We start from the raw sequence: 16,588 nt of genomic DNA, 5'->3' as shown, positions 1-16,588 counted from the left end.
TATGTGGATGTAGTTTGTATTGGCTGTTGGCAGCAGTCAGGTATTAGTGTTTTTTGTTTTGTTTTTTTAATCTAGCGGCACGAGTTGAACCAGAGCTGTGTGTTGAGCATTGTCATTACCCGGGTAATGACAACCATAATGTTTACTCTGGGTCCGTTCGTCATTGCGTCCCGTAGACTGCGCTGACTGTGGTTTATTTCCACTTTACTTGACATACTTCAATAATCGGAATTTGGATGTCTGTGAATCGTTCTCGAATCTTCCACGGCCGTATCGCAAATAATCTAAGAATCGGAAATTTCGCACACCGCTAGCTAATACCGTACTACAGTACGACGCAAAATGTTAGTGGTTTTGAAACCGAGATGTTTTCATATCACGTTAAACCTTGAAACCGGTAACCGGCACATGCCTAGTAGCAACAGCGAATGTGACATTACTCATCTAACATGACTGCTCTCTGTTAAGACCACCATAAGGTGAGCATTGTTTAAAAAAAAAAAAAGGGGGGGGGGAAGTAGCATTTTATAGCATTTAAGCTAGCTGACATTTGCGATGCAAGTTTGTCAATTGTTCTTTTTTTTGTACTTCGATCCGCATTTATTAATACCGTTTAAGGCTAAGCTCAGGTATTTTAATTTAGTTTTAAAAGCATTTATAGCTCTTGTGAACAGAAAGTTCAATTCTACATAGTTTGGGGGGAAAAAAACAAAAAACACTCAGAAATTTTATTTTGCATTTGCATTTAATGATCTTTTGAAAGTGCAATTTTAGCAAGCCTTTGTTTTAAATCTCCTAAAATTTATTCTGGACGCATTAAATGTTCCTACTCTGATTACTCGATTATTCAAACTACCTAATTGATGAATTAATCGATCAATTAACAAGTCGATATCTGCAGCCCTAGTATTGATATACGGGTAAATCGGAAATAATTGTTTCCGTTAGCAGGTCACACCATCAGCATGGGAACAAACTGGTCCCCATTCAGTGATTGAGTTTATATTTTGTATAATTGATTGACCTGTGAAACAATCATTAACACAATATTACGTTAATAGTATAATAATGAATCATTTGAAACCATCTTTTAAGTCTTTAAACTGCTCCTTTTATTACTCTCAGAAAGAAAACCCCAAGACAGGGGAGGCGTCCAATACGCCCGTTGAAATGATGGATGTCTACCAGGAGTTCAGTGAGCTTTCAGACAAGTTCAAGATCATGAAATTCAAGGCCAAGGTACTACTCCACAACCCACAGCAAAATACGTACATTTTTAGTCAAGTCTCATACTTGTTTTGGCTTCAGAAAGTGGAGAAGAACTATGCCTTTGAAATTCCAGACGTGCCCACACAAAGCGAATACCTGGAAGTCCGCTATTCTGTGAGTAAATGCACGCTGTAGGACTTTTTTCCCTCGATGAAACCGTTAATCTTGTCTGTTTTGAAGGCGGATTTTCCTGCTCTGCCGCCTGACCTTAAGGGGGCAACATTTTCCCACATATTTGGAACCAACACTTCCAGCTTGGAACATTTCCTCCTTAGTAGAAAGATTAAAGGACCGTGCTGGCTAGACATCAAGACACCACGTAAGAGCAGGGTTATATTTTAGATTTATTTTCTTAATTAAATAAAATGGCTTACTGAAATTTCAAACTGAGGCTGTACAGAAATTAAAATATTTCTCTGTTTATATCTGATAGAGCTGCTCAGTCAGCCGGTCAGTTGGTGCAAAGTTGAAGCTCTGGCTCCAAGGAGTGACCTGATCACTGTGGTTAAAGACTTGTCGCCACCACCCGTCACGGTCATGTCCATCAGCCTCAAGACCGTCCAGAACCCAAAGACCCATCACAATGAGGTCAAAGCGGATGAATTGCTTCACTCTGGAAAAATATTATGATGATATACTTCATATTTTCATAAAAAATGTTTTATTTTCCTCTTGTGCAGATTGTGTCCCTGGCAGCACTTGTCCACTGTAGCTTTCATATGGACAAAGCGCCTCCTCAACCACCCTATCAGACTCATTTTTGTGGTGAGCTCCTATTAAGAATTCTTTTGTTGATCACGCACAACCAAGACAGGAACCAGCGCTCATAAAAATCCCTTATTTTTTTAGTGGTGACTAAACCTACTGACTGTATCTTCCCATATGACTTCAACGACGCAGTGAGAAAAAAGGTGAGCTGGCACAGAAATGTGCTTTGATATTCCCGAGGAAAGTTTAGATTAGACAAAAATACGGTTTTATTGCAGCAAATAAAAGTAGGTACGATAGCGCATAGACTTCATAATGTATGGACGTGACATGGGGCCGATTCATAGGGGGCCTTTTTCTGTCAAAGCTGACCGAGTGGAAACACAGAAAAAGAGCTTTTTCCGTTGAAAATTCTTGTGAATAAATGCTTAAATCCCTGAATTCTTTATAGTTATGGGCGTAAAACAATCTCGATTCTTGGTTAAAAGAAAGGAAAAATGTGCAATTAGCATTTATTTTACGTAAATATTGCAAACAATGAGGCCAGTCGGTAAGGAAATTAGTGGCCGCCATATCACAAAGAGCTTTTTCCGTTAAAGAGTATTTTAAATAAATGCTTAAATCCCTGAATTCTTTATAGATATGGACATAAAAGTGTCTCGATACTTGGTTCGAAGCAAAAAAACATGCGGGTAGCATTAATTTTACGTAAATATTGTGAAGTATAATGCCAATTTTTGTTATCATTACCAAATTTTTTTCACAACGTTTCAAAATGCATGCATGGTACGAAAAATATAATAATTACCTTGAATCCTCGAACAAATCACTCCTGAGACAATCCTTCCTGTTTGTATGCGGTACAGCTTTCGTACTTTTTCAACATGAATCTGGCGTTGGATCGCTGCACGTGTCAACAGAGCCTTCCTGAAAGTCTACTGCTTTAAGATGTTTGTCATTTCGCATCTAGTTCTATATACATGTGATATCTACCGTAACATCATGTGGGCGTAGTTTGTAGCAACGTGGGTGTAGTTTGTAGCCTGTCGGCTGCAGTCAGGTATTATTGGAGCCACCTAGCATCATGTTTGTAATGGTGTCACAACTCCCTTCCCTTCTGTTTTCTCCTTGTCTCTCAGGCATCTCTCGTCATTTAACCCAAACGCACCCCTTAGTAACGGTAACAGTGTTGCAAAGATGAGAAAATTAATTAGATTACTCCGCACTGAAAAAATTAATGCCGTTATACTCTAACACAGTTGTTAACAGCACTGCTCAGCACAGATCTTTAAAGACTAAAGAAACATTGCATATTCTCTTTTGCCAAGATTAGAAAACAAACCATATGTGTTTCAAAACAAGCAAGCAAGCCTGGAGACTGGAGAATAATTTGGGGTGGAGGTGTAGCATGTCACATGACTGACACAACCAGACACTGCTACGATGCAGGCTAACTACATATGAAAAATGCCACACATTGTGAACATGTGACGGAAACTATGCCGCATTTTCATCTCGTTATCGTAAGATGAGAACTGGCATTTGTCTCGTTATGTTTTAGTCTCCCCAGACACTTTGTCATCTCTGCATCGTCACGAAAAAGTTGTTCTTCGACGAAATATTTTCGTTCTAGTCATCGTTGATGAAAACACTGGTTTTCACAATTCTAAAATTTCCAACTTGATTAAAATACCATTTTTGGTAGGCTTATGACATGAATAAAACGCCCCAAATTATTATTATTTTTTTTTTTATAAACTCTTTCATTGCCATTGACGGTGACAGATATCCAATCACGTGGCTCTTAAGAGCTAAATTAAAACTCTTTAAATAAGTTCATCACTCGTAGACTTCAAATTGTTTGGACGTCAAATGCAGTCTATGGCAGCCAATGTGTTAACAAAGAAAACGCAAATTTATACTCCATTATTATTAAAAGTAGTGCAAAATCAAATTTGACAACAAATTTCTGGTGACTTATGGTCATGCAAAAACAACTAAATGATTCTTTTGCAATCAAATATCGTATAGGGAAACATTTCAGTATCAATACTTAAATATTTTTCGATACTTTTGACAACCCTCGCTTGAAATGAGATTCAAACAGAAACCTTTGACTTGTGAGGCAAACTTGCTAATTCTATGTACTGTAATGAGGTTATGTACAAGAACAATGCCAGTCTCTTGTGAATCTGCCTTTACAAAGATATTGTAAATTTAGTTACAAAAAGTCATGTAAAAAATAGCACTAAATACGTATGCTCTACTCTCTCAGAATGCTAAAGTGGAGATAGCATCAACAGAAAGAACTCTACTTGGCTTCTTTCTGGCCAAGATGCATAGAATTGATCCTGATGTTCTTGTGGTAAGCGTTTCCTATTCTTAATTTAGGTTGATATGCTTGGTTAAAGCATAAGACTTTTGCTTGTACCTTTAAGGGTCACGACATTTTTGGCTTTGATCTTGAAGTATTACTGCAGCGACTTAACTTCTGCAAAGTTCCGCACTGGTCCAAGATTGGACGCCTCAGGAGGGCTAACATGCCCAAACTTGGGGTAAGGATGAAAAGTCCAACAGACCGTTGTTTGATTTTTTTGTTATGACTAACGACCCTTTGCTTGCAGGGACGTAGCGCCTTTGCAGAGAAGAGCGCTACCTGTGGCCGCCTTGTGTGTGACACAGAGATCTCCGCTAAGGAGCTGATTCGCTGCAAGAGTTATCATCTGACTGAGTTGGCTGCGCAGGTGCTGAAGGTGGAGAGAGTCACCGTCCCACAAGAGAGCATCAGAAATCTTTACAGGTGATTTCTGCTACTTCAATGCTCTATTTCCATAAAGAGCCATATTGTGAATTCAGACTTGTTTACCGATTGTGTAGGGCACTTTGAAATACAGCTGAAACGAATACTCGAGCAACTCGAGTTTAAAAACTGATCCGAGTAATTTTATTCACCTCGAGGAATCGTTTAATTTTGCCAGCTCTAAGCGTCACGTTTTGCCCGGACTCCTTTTAATGCGGGACAACGCGCTGACGCCACGTGCGTAGAAGAAGTAGCAGCAATAAAAAAAATACCTTACTGCAGCAGACAGCCGTTACAAACTGCGCCGACGTTACTAAAAACAACTCCCGCACGTTGCTACGGTGGTAGCAGGTAGCGTCTGATGCGTGTCATAGACATAACATGTACGTAGAACTAGATGCGAAATGACTGACTCGGCGGCGTTAATAAAACAGCCGCCATCTTAAAGCAGTACACTTCTCAGCGCTCATGAATAAGATTAACGTTACTGTTACTCGCTCACATAACGTTATCCATGCGGAGGGCTAGGTTCATTCATTATGACCACAGTCGATGCGTGGCTAGCTCTTACATACAGGCTTTATTTAATCTGAAAACAGCGCTGTAGAGTGATTAGGGTGTAAAATAAAAACTTAATAATGCTAACGGTCAATTTTAGCTCACTGGTCATTGCTGGATAAAACACCAAGTAGCACTGGTGCATATTGTGCTCTAATACAGCACAGCATTTATTTTCAACACTGCAAAAACTCAAAATCCTATCAGGATTTACAGTTTAGACTAATTTAAAACTTAACTAGAATTTATAGCTTGACACAAGTGGAAATTCATTTGAAACACGTGGGAATAACACCTAACTTTTAAGTGATGTGTGTTATCAAGCGTGCTGACGTTTTTAGGTAAGAAATATATATTTTTAGAAGCTCTCAAAGTTTTTCAGTGAAAGCAGTGAATTAGTCTTTTTTTAGTCACATTTGAAATGCAATTGTTGGCTGTTTTCAACAATGTACATCAAAAATAAAGAGATTGATTGACTGAAAATGGTTCAATATTAGGTGAAATGTCTTTTTTTCTCATCTATATTTTTAATTGCTCTTTACCTAAAAAAAAGTTTTGTCCGATTAATCGATAGAATTTTCAGTCGTTTACTCGATTACTAAGATATTGGATAGCTGCAGCCCTACTTTGAAATAATCTCCCTTTTTGCGTACCAGTGATTCCCCACATCTGCTTTACCTGTTGGAGCTTACGTGGACGGACGCCAAGCTGATCCTTCAAATGATGTGTGAGCTGAACGTGCTGCCGCTGGCCTTGCAGATTACCAACATCGCCGGCAACGTCATGGTAACGCACTAATTCATTGCACACGGATATGAAGTGATATTTTTACAGTGACGCTTAATCTTCTACATAAATATGTTCTTCCTTAGTCTCGTACTCTCATGGGCGGTCGAGCTGAGAGAAATGAGTTCCTGTTGCTTCACGCATTCCATGACAAAAATTACATCGTCCCTGACAAACCGTCCTTTAAGAAAATACAGACGGACATGGTAATATCTGAAATATTCTTTATTTTTTTTTCTATACATGCATAACATTTTTTTTTCATATGTCCCAGCATGAAGGAGATGAAGAGGTGGATTCTGGGAAAGGGAAGCGTAAGAAGAAGGCAGCCTATGCCGGAGGACTGGTGCTAGATCCTAAAGTTGGTGCGTGCAGTTGAGATAACTCTTATTTTTACTCCTGGTATTTGGTTACTATTAGGTATGTACCAAAAGCAAAATTCTTGGCCGAAACCGAAAACCGCATATTGGAAACACTTGGCCGAAAGGCCCAAAAAATACACATGCATATAATTATTTTTTTATTTCATTTTTAAAAAATTTATATTTCTCATTATTTTCCGATTACTAATAAAATGCGAACTGGGGCACTTCAGAGGCCATTCAAATTAGAGAGGGGGCCAGTGCCCCCTGCGGTAGGGTGCACTTGGCACTTGGAGGGTGCGTTCCCGGCTGCAGTGAGTGCTGGCGTCATCATAGCATTCTTTTCGGTGGACGAAGAAGCACACGTCATGGCAAATTTGGGACACTCGAAAAATGGGTCTCACGCCTCCAATTGCTATGCTAAATGAGATCTCGATGTCAGTTTGTGTGGAACTGTAGTTCACAATAAAAACAAAAAACTATCCCGTTTTCGCTGAAACTAATAAAGCTCTTTACAAGGCAATAAGTTTTTTTCGGACTATGAGCCGCTACTTTTTTTTAATACTGCGGCTTATAGTCCATTGCAGCTTATCTGTTTATTTATTTGGGTTAATAGGTAACACTTTGACAGCAGCATCATAAGAACGCAATACGACCGTCATAATAATGACATAACACTATCATTGGCATTAATGAATGTTTATGATGGGGAAAAAAATGTTTTATGACGGATGTCATTAAGTGTCATGCAGCAAATTATATTTATTATTATTATTATAATTACTAACTCCACTTATGTCCAGCTCGGATCTTTTACAGCTATTCAACATGAGATAATCTGCCGGATGACACAAAATGACATCTGTCATAAGCATTCATTAATGCTCATGGCAGTGTCATGTGATAATTATGATGGTCTTATGACAGTCTTATGGCGCCACTGTCAAATGAAGTGTTACCAAATACCATAATAGCAATTAATGAAACAACTCGAAAAATAACTAAAGAAATAATTGGCACAGAACATGAATTTTGATATTTTACATCTGTAGCGCTGCAATGCATGTTAGGAGGCGTGTTGGACGACATCAGTGTTGACAGGAGGTGGCTGCAGAGGCTGACAGTCTTCCCCAAGGGAGCAGTGATAGTCAAATGAAGCTTATTGAAGCAATGAAGCTTTGTAGCCAATTGGTTCAAAGCTTTATGGTGGTTCATTTGGCCTTAGGATGCCGCTGTCAAATAGTGTTACCGGTTAATATCTTTTGTTGTAAATATCCCATAATACAGTGAGGACAGCTGCGGCTTAGTCCAGTACAGCTTATCTATGAACAATTGCCGTTTTCGTGTGAAATTTGGTGGGTAGCGGCTAGAGATGCCGATCGATCAGGTCCGATTACGTCATTTTCTAAGTATCGGAATCGGCGAAAAAATATCGGACATGCCTTTTTTTAATATATATATATATATTTTTTTTAATTAAATTGTTTTCTAATTGTATTTAACATTACAGACATAATGTGTTACACTCTTCCAGAGTCTTTAGTTTAAGCTTAAGGTAGGGTTATCAAATTTATCGCGTTAACGGCGAGAATGAATATTTTTTACATTTATCACATTACAATATTTAACGCAATTAACGCATGCGCTGCACGACCCACTCACGCATTGTCGCGTTCAGTCTATAATGGCACCGTTTTACCCATACTGTGTATATATAGCTAAAAGGCTGCGTAAATTGAGTAGAGAGAATTTTGGAAGCCTTTGGAGCCTTTTTTTAAATGGCTAAAGCCTTACAATTCCTCTCCCTATGGTTAGAATAATCGTGGGAAGCAATGTGGGGAAGAATGGTCGTAATTGATCTTTTTCTTAACACCCTATGTTATTTCCCAACGTAGAGAAGATATATCAATTGGTACCACGACGCACAGTCATGGTTGCACTTCCCATCATGCATTTGGGCAGTTAAATGGCTACAGTATCATTTACTGAAAGCTCAACAAATACACTAGATGGCAATATTTAGTCACAATATACAAAGTCACATTTATCCTTTAAGAATTACAAGTCTTTCTATCCGTGGATCCCTCTCATAGAAAGAATGTTAATAATGTAAATGCCATCTTGAGGATTTATTGTCATAATAATACAGTACTTATGTACTGTATGTTGAATGAATATATTCGTCCGAGTTTTGTTCATTTTTTTCTTAACGCATTGCCAAAATGTATATGATCGGGAAAAATTATCGGGAATGATTGGAATTGAATCGGGAGCAAAAAAAAAGCAATCGGATCGGGAAATTTCTGGATCGGCAGATACTCGAACTAAAACGATCGGGATGGGATCGGGAGCAAAAAAACATGAACAACCCTAGTGGCAGCTTATAGTCAGGTGCGCCTAATAGTCCGAAAATTATGGTATAATGTACATATGGTAAAATAACACTTGGTTCTTTCTCGTGCAGCAAGTGGAATCGATCGAGAGCCAGGCAAGTGGACCGAGTACTACCGGCGACCAAGACGAGCGTAGTTGCTCCCAGCCGGTTTAAACGGCGACTGGTAGAGGGGATGTGGAAGTCGTGAAAAAAAGTGACAAAAATTGGAAATGGTCATGCTATAAACAAATTGTACTAAACCACTGAAAATGTACATGTTTGCATCTAAATATTACTTTAATCAAGCGAACATTATACAAATGAACTACAAAATACTCACGCACAGGCTCAAATGCACTGTACTTGATGTGACGCGGGACATCAATGGAAAGCAATTCCAGAAGCGATGAAGCAAATTTATTTAATTCATTTAATAACTTCTATATTTCTTTGATAACTCAAAATACTTCCAAACCACGGACATGTTGGCTGTGAGCCAGTAGTGTTAGTGCGTTGAGCTTTGATGACGTCATCACAAGAGGACAATGGCTCTTCACACTTTTCGTTGGTAGACTTCTGGCTTTTTAACCGAAAACGCGATTTAAGCTATTTTCGGCCGAAGGTTTTCGGCGCCAAATTTTCGGCCACATCTCTAGTTAATATACTATCCTTGCTTTGGTTTGCAGGTTTCTACGACAAGTTTGTGCTGCTGCTCGACTTCAACAGCCTGTATCCGTCCATTATACAAGAGTTTAACATCTGCTTCACCACTGTGCAGCGTGAGGCGTCCAGCAAGCAAAGGAAGAGTCAGGTGTGTGCTTGGGATTTTCCGTGGCTTATACGTTGACGGTGGCGGAGGCACTTGTCTTTGTGAAAATAGTGCGAGAGCAAGTGGTTAGTGGTGGTCCGAAGGGATGATAGCGTGTATTGGCTGCCTCGCTTTTGTCAGACTGCCCCAGAACAGCTGTGGCTTACCATCATTGAGTGCAAAAGTGAAAGAATAAAGCAATGTCATGCATCTTTGAGTGTAAAAAAAGCGCTAAATAAATCCAATGTATTAGTATTACTTAAATTTACTCCCACCTTTAAAATGACGTGCTGTTTCTATGGCAACAGGAAGATGAGCCAGAGGAAATCCCGGAGATTCCAGATTGTGACCTGGAAATGGGAATCTTGCCCAAGGAGATCAGGAAACTGGTGGAACGTCGCAAACAGGTTAAACAATTGATGAAACAACACGACATCAACCCAGATCTTTATCTGCAGGTAAATGATCACAAAATCAAACACTATTTCAACAGATGCTTAGCAAGGATAAACCCTGTTTGCTTGTCTTTATCAGTATGACATCCGTCAGAAGGCGTTGAAGCTAACAGCTAACAGCATGTACGGCTGTTTAGGGTTCAGCTACAGTCGCTTCTATGCCAAACCTTTAGCCGCCCTGGTCACACACAAAGGCAGGGAGGTAAGTCCAGCATGCGCACAGAAGCACACCCAAAATAATTTGACACCTGTTAACACAAAATATTTGAAGTGCCTGTGAAAGCATAAAACAATCTTAAATAGCATTGTTATTTGAATTAAAATCATATTTTGAGATGATTTGGCAATATACAACAATTTGGTAAAGCGTAGATGACAAGAAATTAGTCTTTTAATCTGTACCGTTTAGCCCCGCCTATCATTATAACGCTCTAGTGTCTCCAGCTGGTTGATGACGTCGACAGGGTAACGATTTCAGCTGATTTAGAATTCAGCCCATTGAGGGGGAAGATTCAAAACAAGGAAAATGCGACAGACAGCAGCAAAATGTAATGATTGTTTTAATCTCTCCAATATCTTCATAGGACGTTCCTTTTATCGAAGTATTTTCCCCCAATTGCGAAATAAATGGTGTGGTCATGATAAATGTCTTGTGATAAATGGAATATGAAATATTAAGAATGCCTTTATTCAGTACGACAGGCCAAAATTACTGCATAATGTTCAAAACTGCAGACTTCTTAACATCCCAAACGTTATTTTATGCCACCGGAGTTTGTCCTGCTATTGTCATTTCCCTGCCCCGGCTTCTGCGACAAGAGCGTAAACAAACCAGGAGGCGTGACAGCTAGCTGACGTGCTAACCCGAACCGAGTGGCTTTTCCAAGTCTTTTTCTCGTCTTTTGATAACGAAAAATCACACAAAACTACCCCGACTCATGTCACGACGGCGGGGTTGATTGTCTTCACTGATCGGCCAGCCCCTGGCTGCGAGCAAGTTTCGACTCGTCGTTCCCCTGCTGCGGCCCCTGCAGGAGTGCCCATTGCCGGGGATGTAGCTTGCGAATGACCGCCGAGAGGCAATTCCAATCTTTTTTGCCTTTCGAAAATGAAAAATGACACAACACTACCCCGACTCATGTCACACATGGCGGCGGGGTTGATTGTCTTTACCGATCGGCCAGCCCCTGGCTGCGAGCAAGTTTCAGCTCGTCGTTCCCCTGCTGCGGCCCTGGCAGGATTTGCCTGGAGGAGCTTGTTGCCTGGGATGCAGCTGGAGGGTGACCGCCGGACAAACCGGCCGACGTCGGAGGAGCGCGAGGCTGCCCGAGCCAAGCCGAGGATAGTAGTCTATTGGAGGGCACATGAAGAGGACCGAGGGGGTGGAATTGATCATGGTGTGTGACAAGCCACTGGTCGTCAGCCGAGTGAGTGACCTTCTCGGTGGACAGGGAGCATTGTCACCCACAAGATGCAAGCCACCTCCTTAGTAAAACGTGTGCCATGATCCCAGTATTCGACATAATACAAAACACGTATATTACTTCCTCGTCAGTCCAATGGTCCTACAGTTGTCAGACTTGTTTTGGCCAATCTCCGCGGCGAACGGGTACGTTTTGAAACCCAAAAAGGCTCACATGCCTCTCCCTGGTGCAGCAACAAAAGCCTGCGGCACATTGGGCTGGTGTGATGGTAAATGGTGTTATACTTGTATAGCTTTTCCACCTTTCAAGGCTCTCAAAGCGCTTTACACCATCTCTCCATCCACCTACTGGTGACGCAGCACCAGGAGCAATCTTGGGTTCAGACTCAGTATCTTGCTCAAGGATACTTACACGAGTTCCACAGGGCAGAGACTCGAACCCACGACCTCTGGGTTGGGGAACAACTACACTACCACTAAGCCACGCCACGCCCACACGATGCGAAAAATAAACAAATTAATACGCAAAACCGGCGTAATCCCCAGTCCTTCTGCATGCTATATAGTAATGGCTGTATTGTGAGGTGGTTACCCAACTGACGTCACATTCGCATTCTTCCTCAATTCAGGAAGTCACTCATTTTCATGGCGCGGGATTAAAAAAGTTGAATAAATAAATCAATCGCTTCCAAACACATCCAAGCGGTCCATTTCATTAAGGAGCATAAAATACTGCTTGAAATATGAAATAAACATGCTTTTTCCTGTCATTGTCATTTTAAAAGCCTGATTTAATTTTCCCCAACATAATAACACCTGAGTTGGCATTGTTAGCTACAAAGTTCATTTTAAGTGATATTTTTGCTGTGCTACTATTAGACTAAACGATTCATTTAATTTCATAACTAATCAAAAATAGGTATCAATAATATCTCTGTGAAAGCAAATTTATTGATACATCCCTCCTGTGTAATGTCAGGTTTGCAAGTGTATGCTGGTTACAAATGTTGTTATCCACAAGAGGGCACTGCTGGATAATATTCCTAATCAACCACTCTTGGGCGGTCTTCCTACAGCTCTGTAACTTAGGTTTTAAACTAATTTCTCGAATAAATATTGGTCTTCACTGATTTAATCAAATGATCTAAAATCTGTGGCGCTACATGCAGGTGCAAAAATTCTCCACATTGAATCGCGATAACTTCTTTCAACACTCACTAATGGAACAACACGGGTGCGCACATGCTGAATAAATAGGTGCGAAGAGATGACTTGCATGACATAAACAGCTAAATGGGGTCTCGTAATTGAACACCACACGCACATTCACACACACTTTGACTGAGTTCCAACATTGTACATCCTCCTGGGAGACATTGGTCCGTGCCTCGAGGGAGTCGTTTATTAAGATCTCATTACAAGCACATTGTGTACAGAGGCTGGCGACCAGTAAAGGGTGTAACCTGCCTCTCAACTGAATTTAGCTGTGATAAACTGTATGTCACTCATGACCTTAATGAGGATAAGAGGTATACAAACATTTTGAATGGAAATAACTGCTGACTGAAATATATTAGCTTGGGCTTCAAAGGCGTGTCCCACTCAGATTCATATCTATGCATTTAAACAACTTAACGAAAGCCATAACGAAACCGATCATGAATGTTTTTAGAAAGTGGAACCTCAGAAGGTGTGAAGTGAATGTGCAAACCATGTCACACCATGCCTCAGTAATAATGTTTCAGCCAAAATCCGATGTCTATCCCATCCAGATTGAAACCGGATGGCTCTTTTGTTGTCCGAATAGTCACAAAGCACAGATTTTTGCGAGACTGATTGAAATCACATATGCTTCTACTCTAAACAGCTCAAATGGTATTTCACTTTCAGTCACTTTACTCTATGCTGGATGACGCCTTCGTTGCTGAGGAAACCTGTCAAGTGTGTCAATAATGTGACCCAGTCTAAACAGGCCCAAATCTGATTTGGACACTTGCTAAAAAGTGTGAACAGTCAGCCCTGAAAAGTGGATTTGAGAAATCAGATTTGAATCAGATATGCCTGCATCTGAACAGTCTTATCGTTGCTGTTAATGGCACCCATAGAATTCAGTACATAATTCAAAATCAAGGGGGGTGTAGTGGACCAAACGAGGGCTGCAGCGATAGGTAATTTTAGTAGTCGATTAATCGATGAACTAGTTAGTTTGAATAATCGAGTAATCAGATAAGGCACTTAAAAAGTAAAATACCTGAGCGGTGCCTGAAACTGTATAAAGAATAAATAAATGAGGATCTAAGTAATGCAAAAGAAAAATTGGCTAACTTACATAGCAAAAGTCCGCTAGCTTAAATGCTATAAAATGCTAACTTTTTTTTATATTGCTCTTATAAATGGTTCAAACACATATGACCACAAAAAACACCTAAACATACCTATAAACTAAATTACGAACACATTTTTTTTTTTTAGCGCAACAAAAACTTAGCTTATGTTGGTCTTAACAGGGAGCGGCTTCATTCAGCCATGTGAAATGAGTCATGTAAAATTCATTATTGCCACTAGAGGGCAGTGTATTCATCCAAATCAATAAAACTAAATGCAAACACTTTCAAAACAATCATTAAAACGCCACCTCAATTGAACGATTATGCCCGAAGCAGCAAAATTTGTTTCACATCTTTTTTTCTGATTGAATTACTTAATTTAATCGATTAAAAACGTTAGTATTTTATAGCATTTAGGCTAGCAGATTTATGCCACGTAAGTTAGCCAATTGTTCTTTTGTTGTTCTTGGATCATTTATTTTTTTAAACCGTTTGAGGCTCAGCCCAGCTATTTTAATTTTGTATGTTCCTTATTCGATCACTCGATTTTTACTGTTACTAACAAGTTAATAAGTTAAATAATTGATAGCTGCAGCCTTATTCAAGAGTGGTATGTTCTACCAAGAAAAATTGCTTTCAGTCGAAAAATATGGTTCTTCCAGCAACGCAAAGACCCAAGCACACATTCAAATGCAGAATTGTTGAAAAGACCTGGAAGGAGGTCTACCATTGCGAAGAAGAAACCAGCTGAGAAGTGAAAGAAGCATATAGATAGCAGCAAGAAATGTTTGGAAGCTGTCATCCATCCCGATTGGTATGCCACCAAATATTAAAGAGGGGTGCCATTATCTCTGCACATGCTTTGTTTTCAGTTTCATCGTTGAAGTTACTAAGACTCGACTGTAATACATTTATTGACATGTTTACATGCTTCCATGCAGTTGTTATGGTTATCACCACAAAGTTCAGCTGGAACCAGCATGACTGTAAATAATAGTGTCTATGCACTGAAAAAAACAATGCATTAAAACTAAGGTTGTTCCGATCATGTTTTTTTGGTCCCCATCCGATCGTTTTAGTTTGAGTATCTGCCAATCCCGATATTTCCCGATCCGATTGCTTTTTTTTTTTTTTTTTGCTCCCGATTCAATTCCAATCATTCCCGATTATTTTTCCCGATCATATACATTTTGGCAATGCATTAAGAAAAAAATGAATAAAACTCGGACGAATATATACATTCAACATACAGTACATAAGTACTGTATTTGTTTATTATGACAATAAATCCTCAAGATGGCATTTACATTATTAACATTCTTTCTGTGAGAGGGATCCACGGATAGAAAGACTTGTAATTCTTAAAGGATAAATGTGACTTTGTATATTGTGACTAAATATTGCCATCTAGTGTATTTGTTGAGCTTTCAGTAAATGATACTGCAGCCATTCAACCCAAATGCATAATGGAAAGTGCAACCATGACTGTGCGTAGGGGCACCAATTGATATATCTTCTCTGCGTTGGGAAACAACATAAGGTGTTCTTCCCCACATTGCCTCCCACGTTAATTTTAATTGCTGAGAGAGGGAATGTAAGGTTTTAGCCAAATAACAAAAAGGCTCCAAAGGCTGTCAAAATTCTCTACTCATTATACGCTGCGTTTAGCTCAATGTATTGGTAAAACGGCGCCTTTATAGATTGAACGCGACATTGCGTGAGTGGGTCGTGCAGCGCATTTGCTAATTATTTAATGTGATTAATAAAGAAAAATAATTACTGGTGTCAACGATATACATTTGATAGCCCTACTTTAAGCCAAAACTTCTCTGGATGAATGTAAGACATTTTGTCTGTAACGTTATATACAATTAGAAAACGATTTAAATGAAAAATATATATATATATGAAAAAAAGGCATGTCCGATATTTTTTTGCCAATTCTGATACTTTGAAAATGACGTGATCGGATGCCGATCGATCGGGACAACTTTAATTAAAACCCTAAAAACGATGGCTAATCAGGGAGAAAAAGCGAGTCTAAAAAAGTGGGTCATTAACCTGGATTCAAAAAGGCCTAGATTAGTGATGGTGCTGCTATTTCAAAACCTGGAGGCAACAACCTTGGAAGAAGCTAGCCGGAGGAACAAACTGCTAATGCTAATGGAACAAACTAAAGTCTAGTTTCAGGAGCGTGTATTTGAGGAAGTTTGGCACTAATGCATAATGTAGTAATTGCTTAAAATATTAAGGATTAGCTTGGCAGATGTGACTCATTTTTGAGCGAATAAAAAGGCGTCCTCACCTACATTAAAATTCTATTTCAATCAGTTTGATTAAAGTTTATCTTGAAGCCAATAGAATTTGGACTTGGACCTCTGTTTGACCAAACTGAAGTCGTTTTGATTGGATTTTCCTGGAGCCCAGACATCAAATAGCCGTCAGCCAAGCACTTCTCAGTAGTTTCCGACTGCAGCGAGACAGAAAAGCCAGCTGGCATTTATATGCGGCATCCTGATGTATTTGCGGCTGTTGCCGTTAGCACCTCCGCCCCCGTTTGACTCGTCACATTTGCACTCTACTTCGGTATCGTGATTTAGGAGGCTTTTTATTTTTCTAATTGGAACACGCATGCTTCCCTGTCTAAATGCAAATGCAAACCACCTTCCTTTCCCATGCGGTACTTTTGGCGGGAAAATTCATTCCACGTCTTCATTA

The 16,588-nt window shown here is 39.7% G+C and overlaps 1 protein-coding gene across 4 annotated transcripts in view; it reads left to right on the top strand.

Annotated features, from left to right (window-relative positions):
- Positions 1 to 16,588, top strand: part of pola1 (polymerase (DNA directed), alpha 1) — a 127,783-nt gene that overhangs the window by 20,765 nt on the left and 90,430 nt on the right. For all 4 annotated transcript variants that reach the window (XM_057824219.1, XM_057824218.1, XM_057824215.1 and 1 more), the window contains 15 exons: positions 1,126 to 1,239; positions 1,309 to 1,383; positions 1,450 to 1,588; positions 1,703 to 1,857; positions 1,950 to 2,034; positions 2,119 to 2,180; positions 4,253 to 4,342; positions 4,416 to 4,532; positions 4,602 to 4,777; positions 5,992 to 6,121; positions 6,208 to 6,327; positions 6,396 to 6,486; positions 9,544 to 9,668; positions 9,974 to 10,123; positions 10,200 to 10,322. In XM_057824219.1, coding sequence (XP_057680202.1) covers positions 1,126 to 1,239; positions 1,309 to 1,383; positions 1,450 to 1,588; positions 1,703 to 1,857; positions 1,950 to 2,034; positions 2,119 to 2,180; positions 4,253 to 4,342; positions 4,416 to 4,532; positions 4,602 to 4,777; positions 5,992 to 6,121; positions 6,208 to 6,327; positions 6,396 to 6,486; positions 9,544 to 9,668; positions 9,974 to 10,123; positions 10,200 to 10,322 — 1,752 coding nt within the window. The remainder of the gene's footprint in view (positions 1 to 1,125; positions 1,240 to 1,308; positions 1,384 to 1,449; positions 1,589 to 1,702; positions 1,858 to 1,949; positions 2,035 to 2,118; positions 2,181 to 4,252; positions 4,343 to 4,415; positions 4,533 to 4,601; positions 4,778 to 5,991; positions 6,122 to 6,207; positions 6,328 to 6,395; positions 6,487 to 9,543; positions 9,669 to 9,973; positions 10,124 to 10,199; positions 10,323 to 16,588) is intronic.

This window comes from Corythoichthys intestinalis, chromosome 20 (genome assembly GCF_030265065.1).
Source record: "Corythoichthys intestinalis isolate RoL2023-P3 chromosome 20, ASM3026506v1, whole genome shotgun sequence".
Taxonomy (NCBI): domain Eukaryota; kingdom Metazoa; phylum Chordata; class Actinopteri; order Syngnathiformes; family Syngnathidae; genus Corythoichthys; species Corythoichthys intestinalis.
This window is presented reverse-complemented; position numbering and strand designations above follow the sequence as displayed.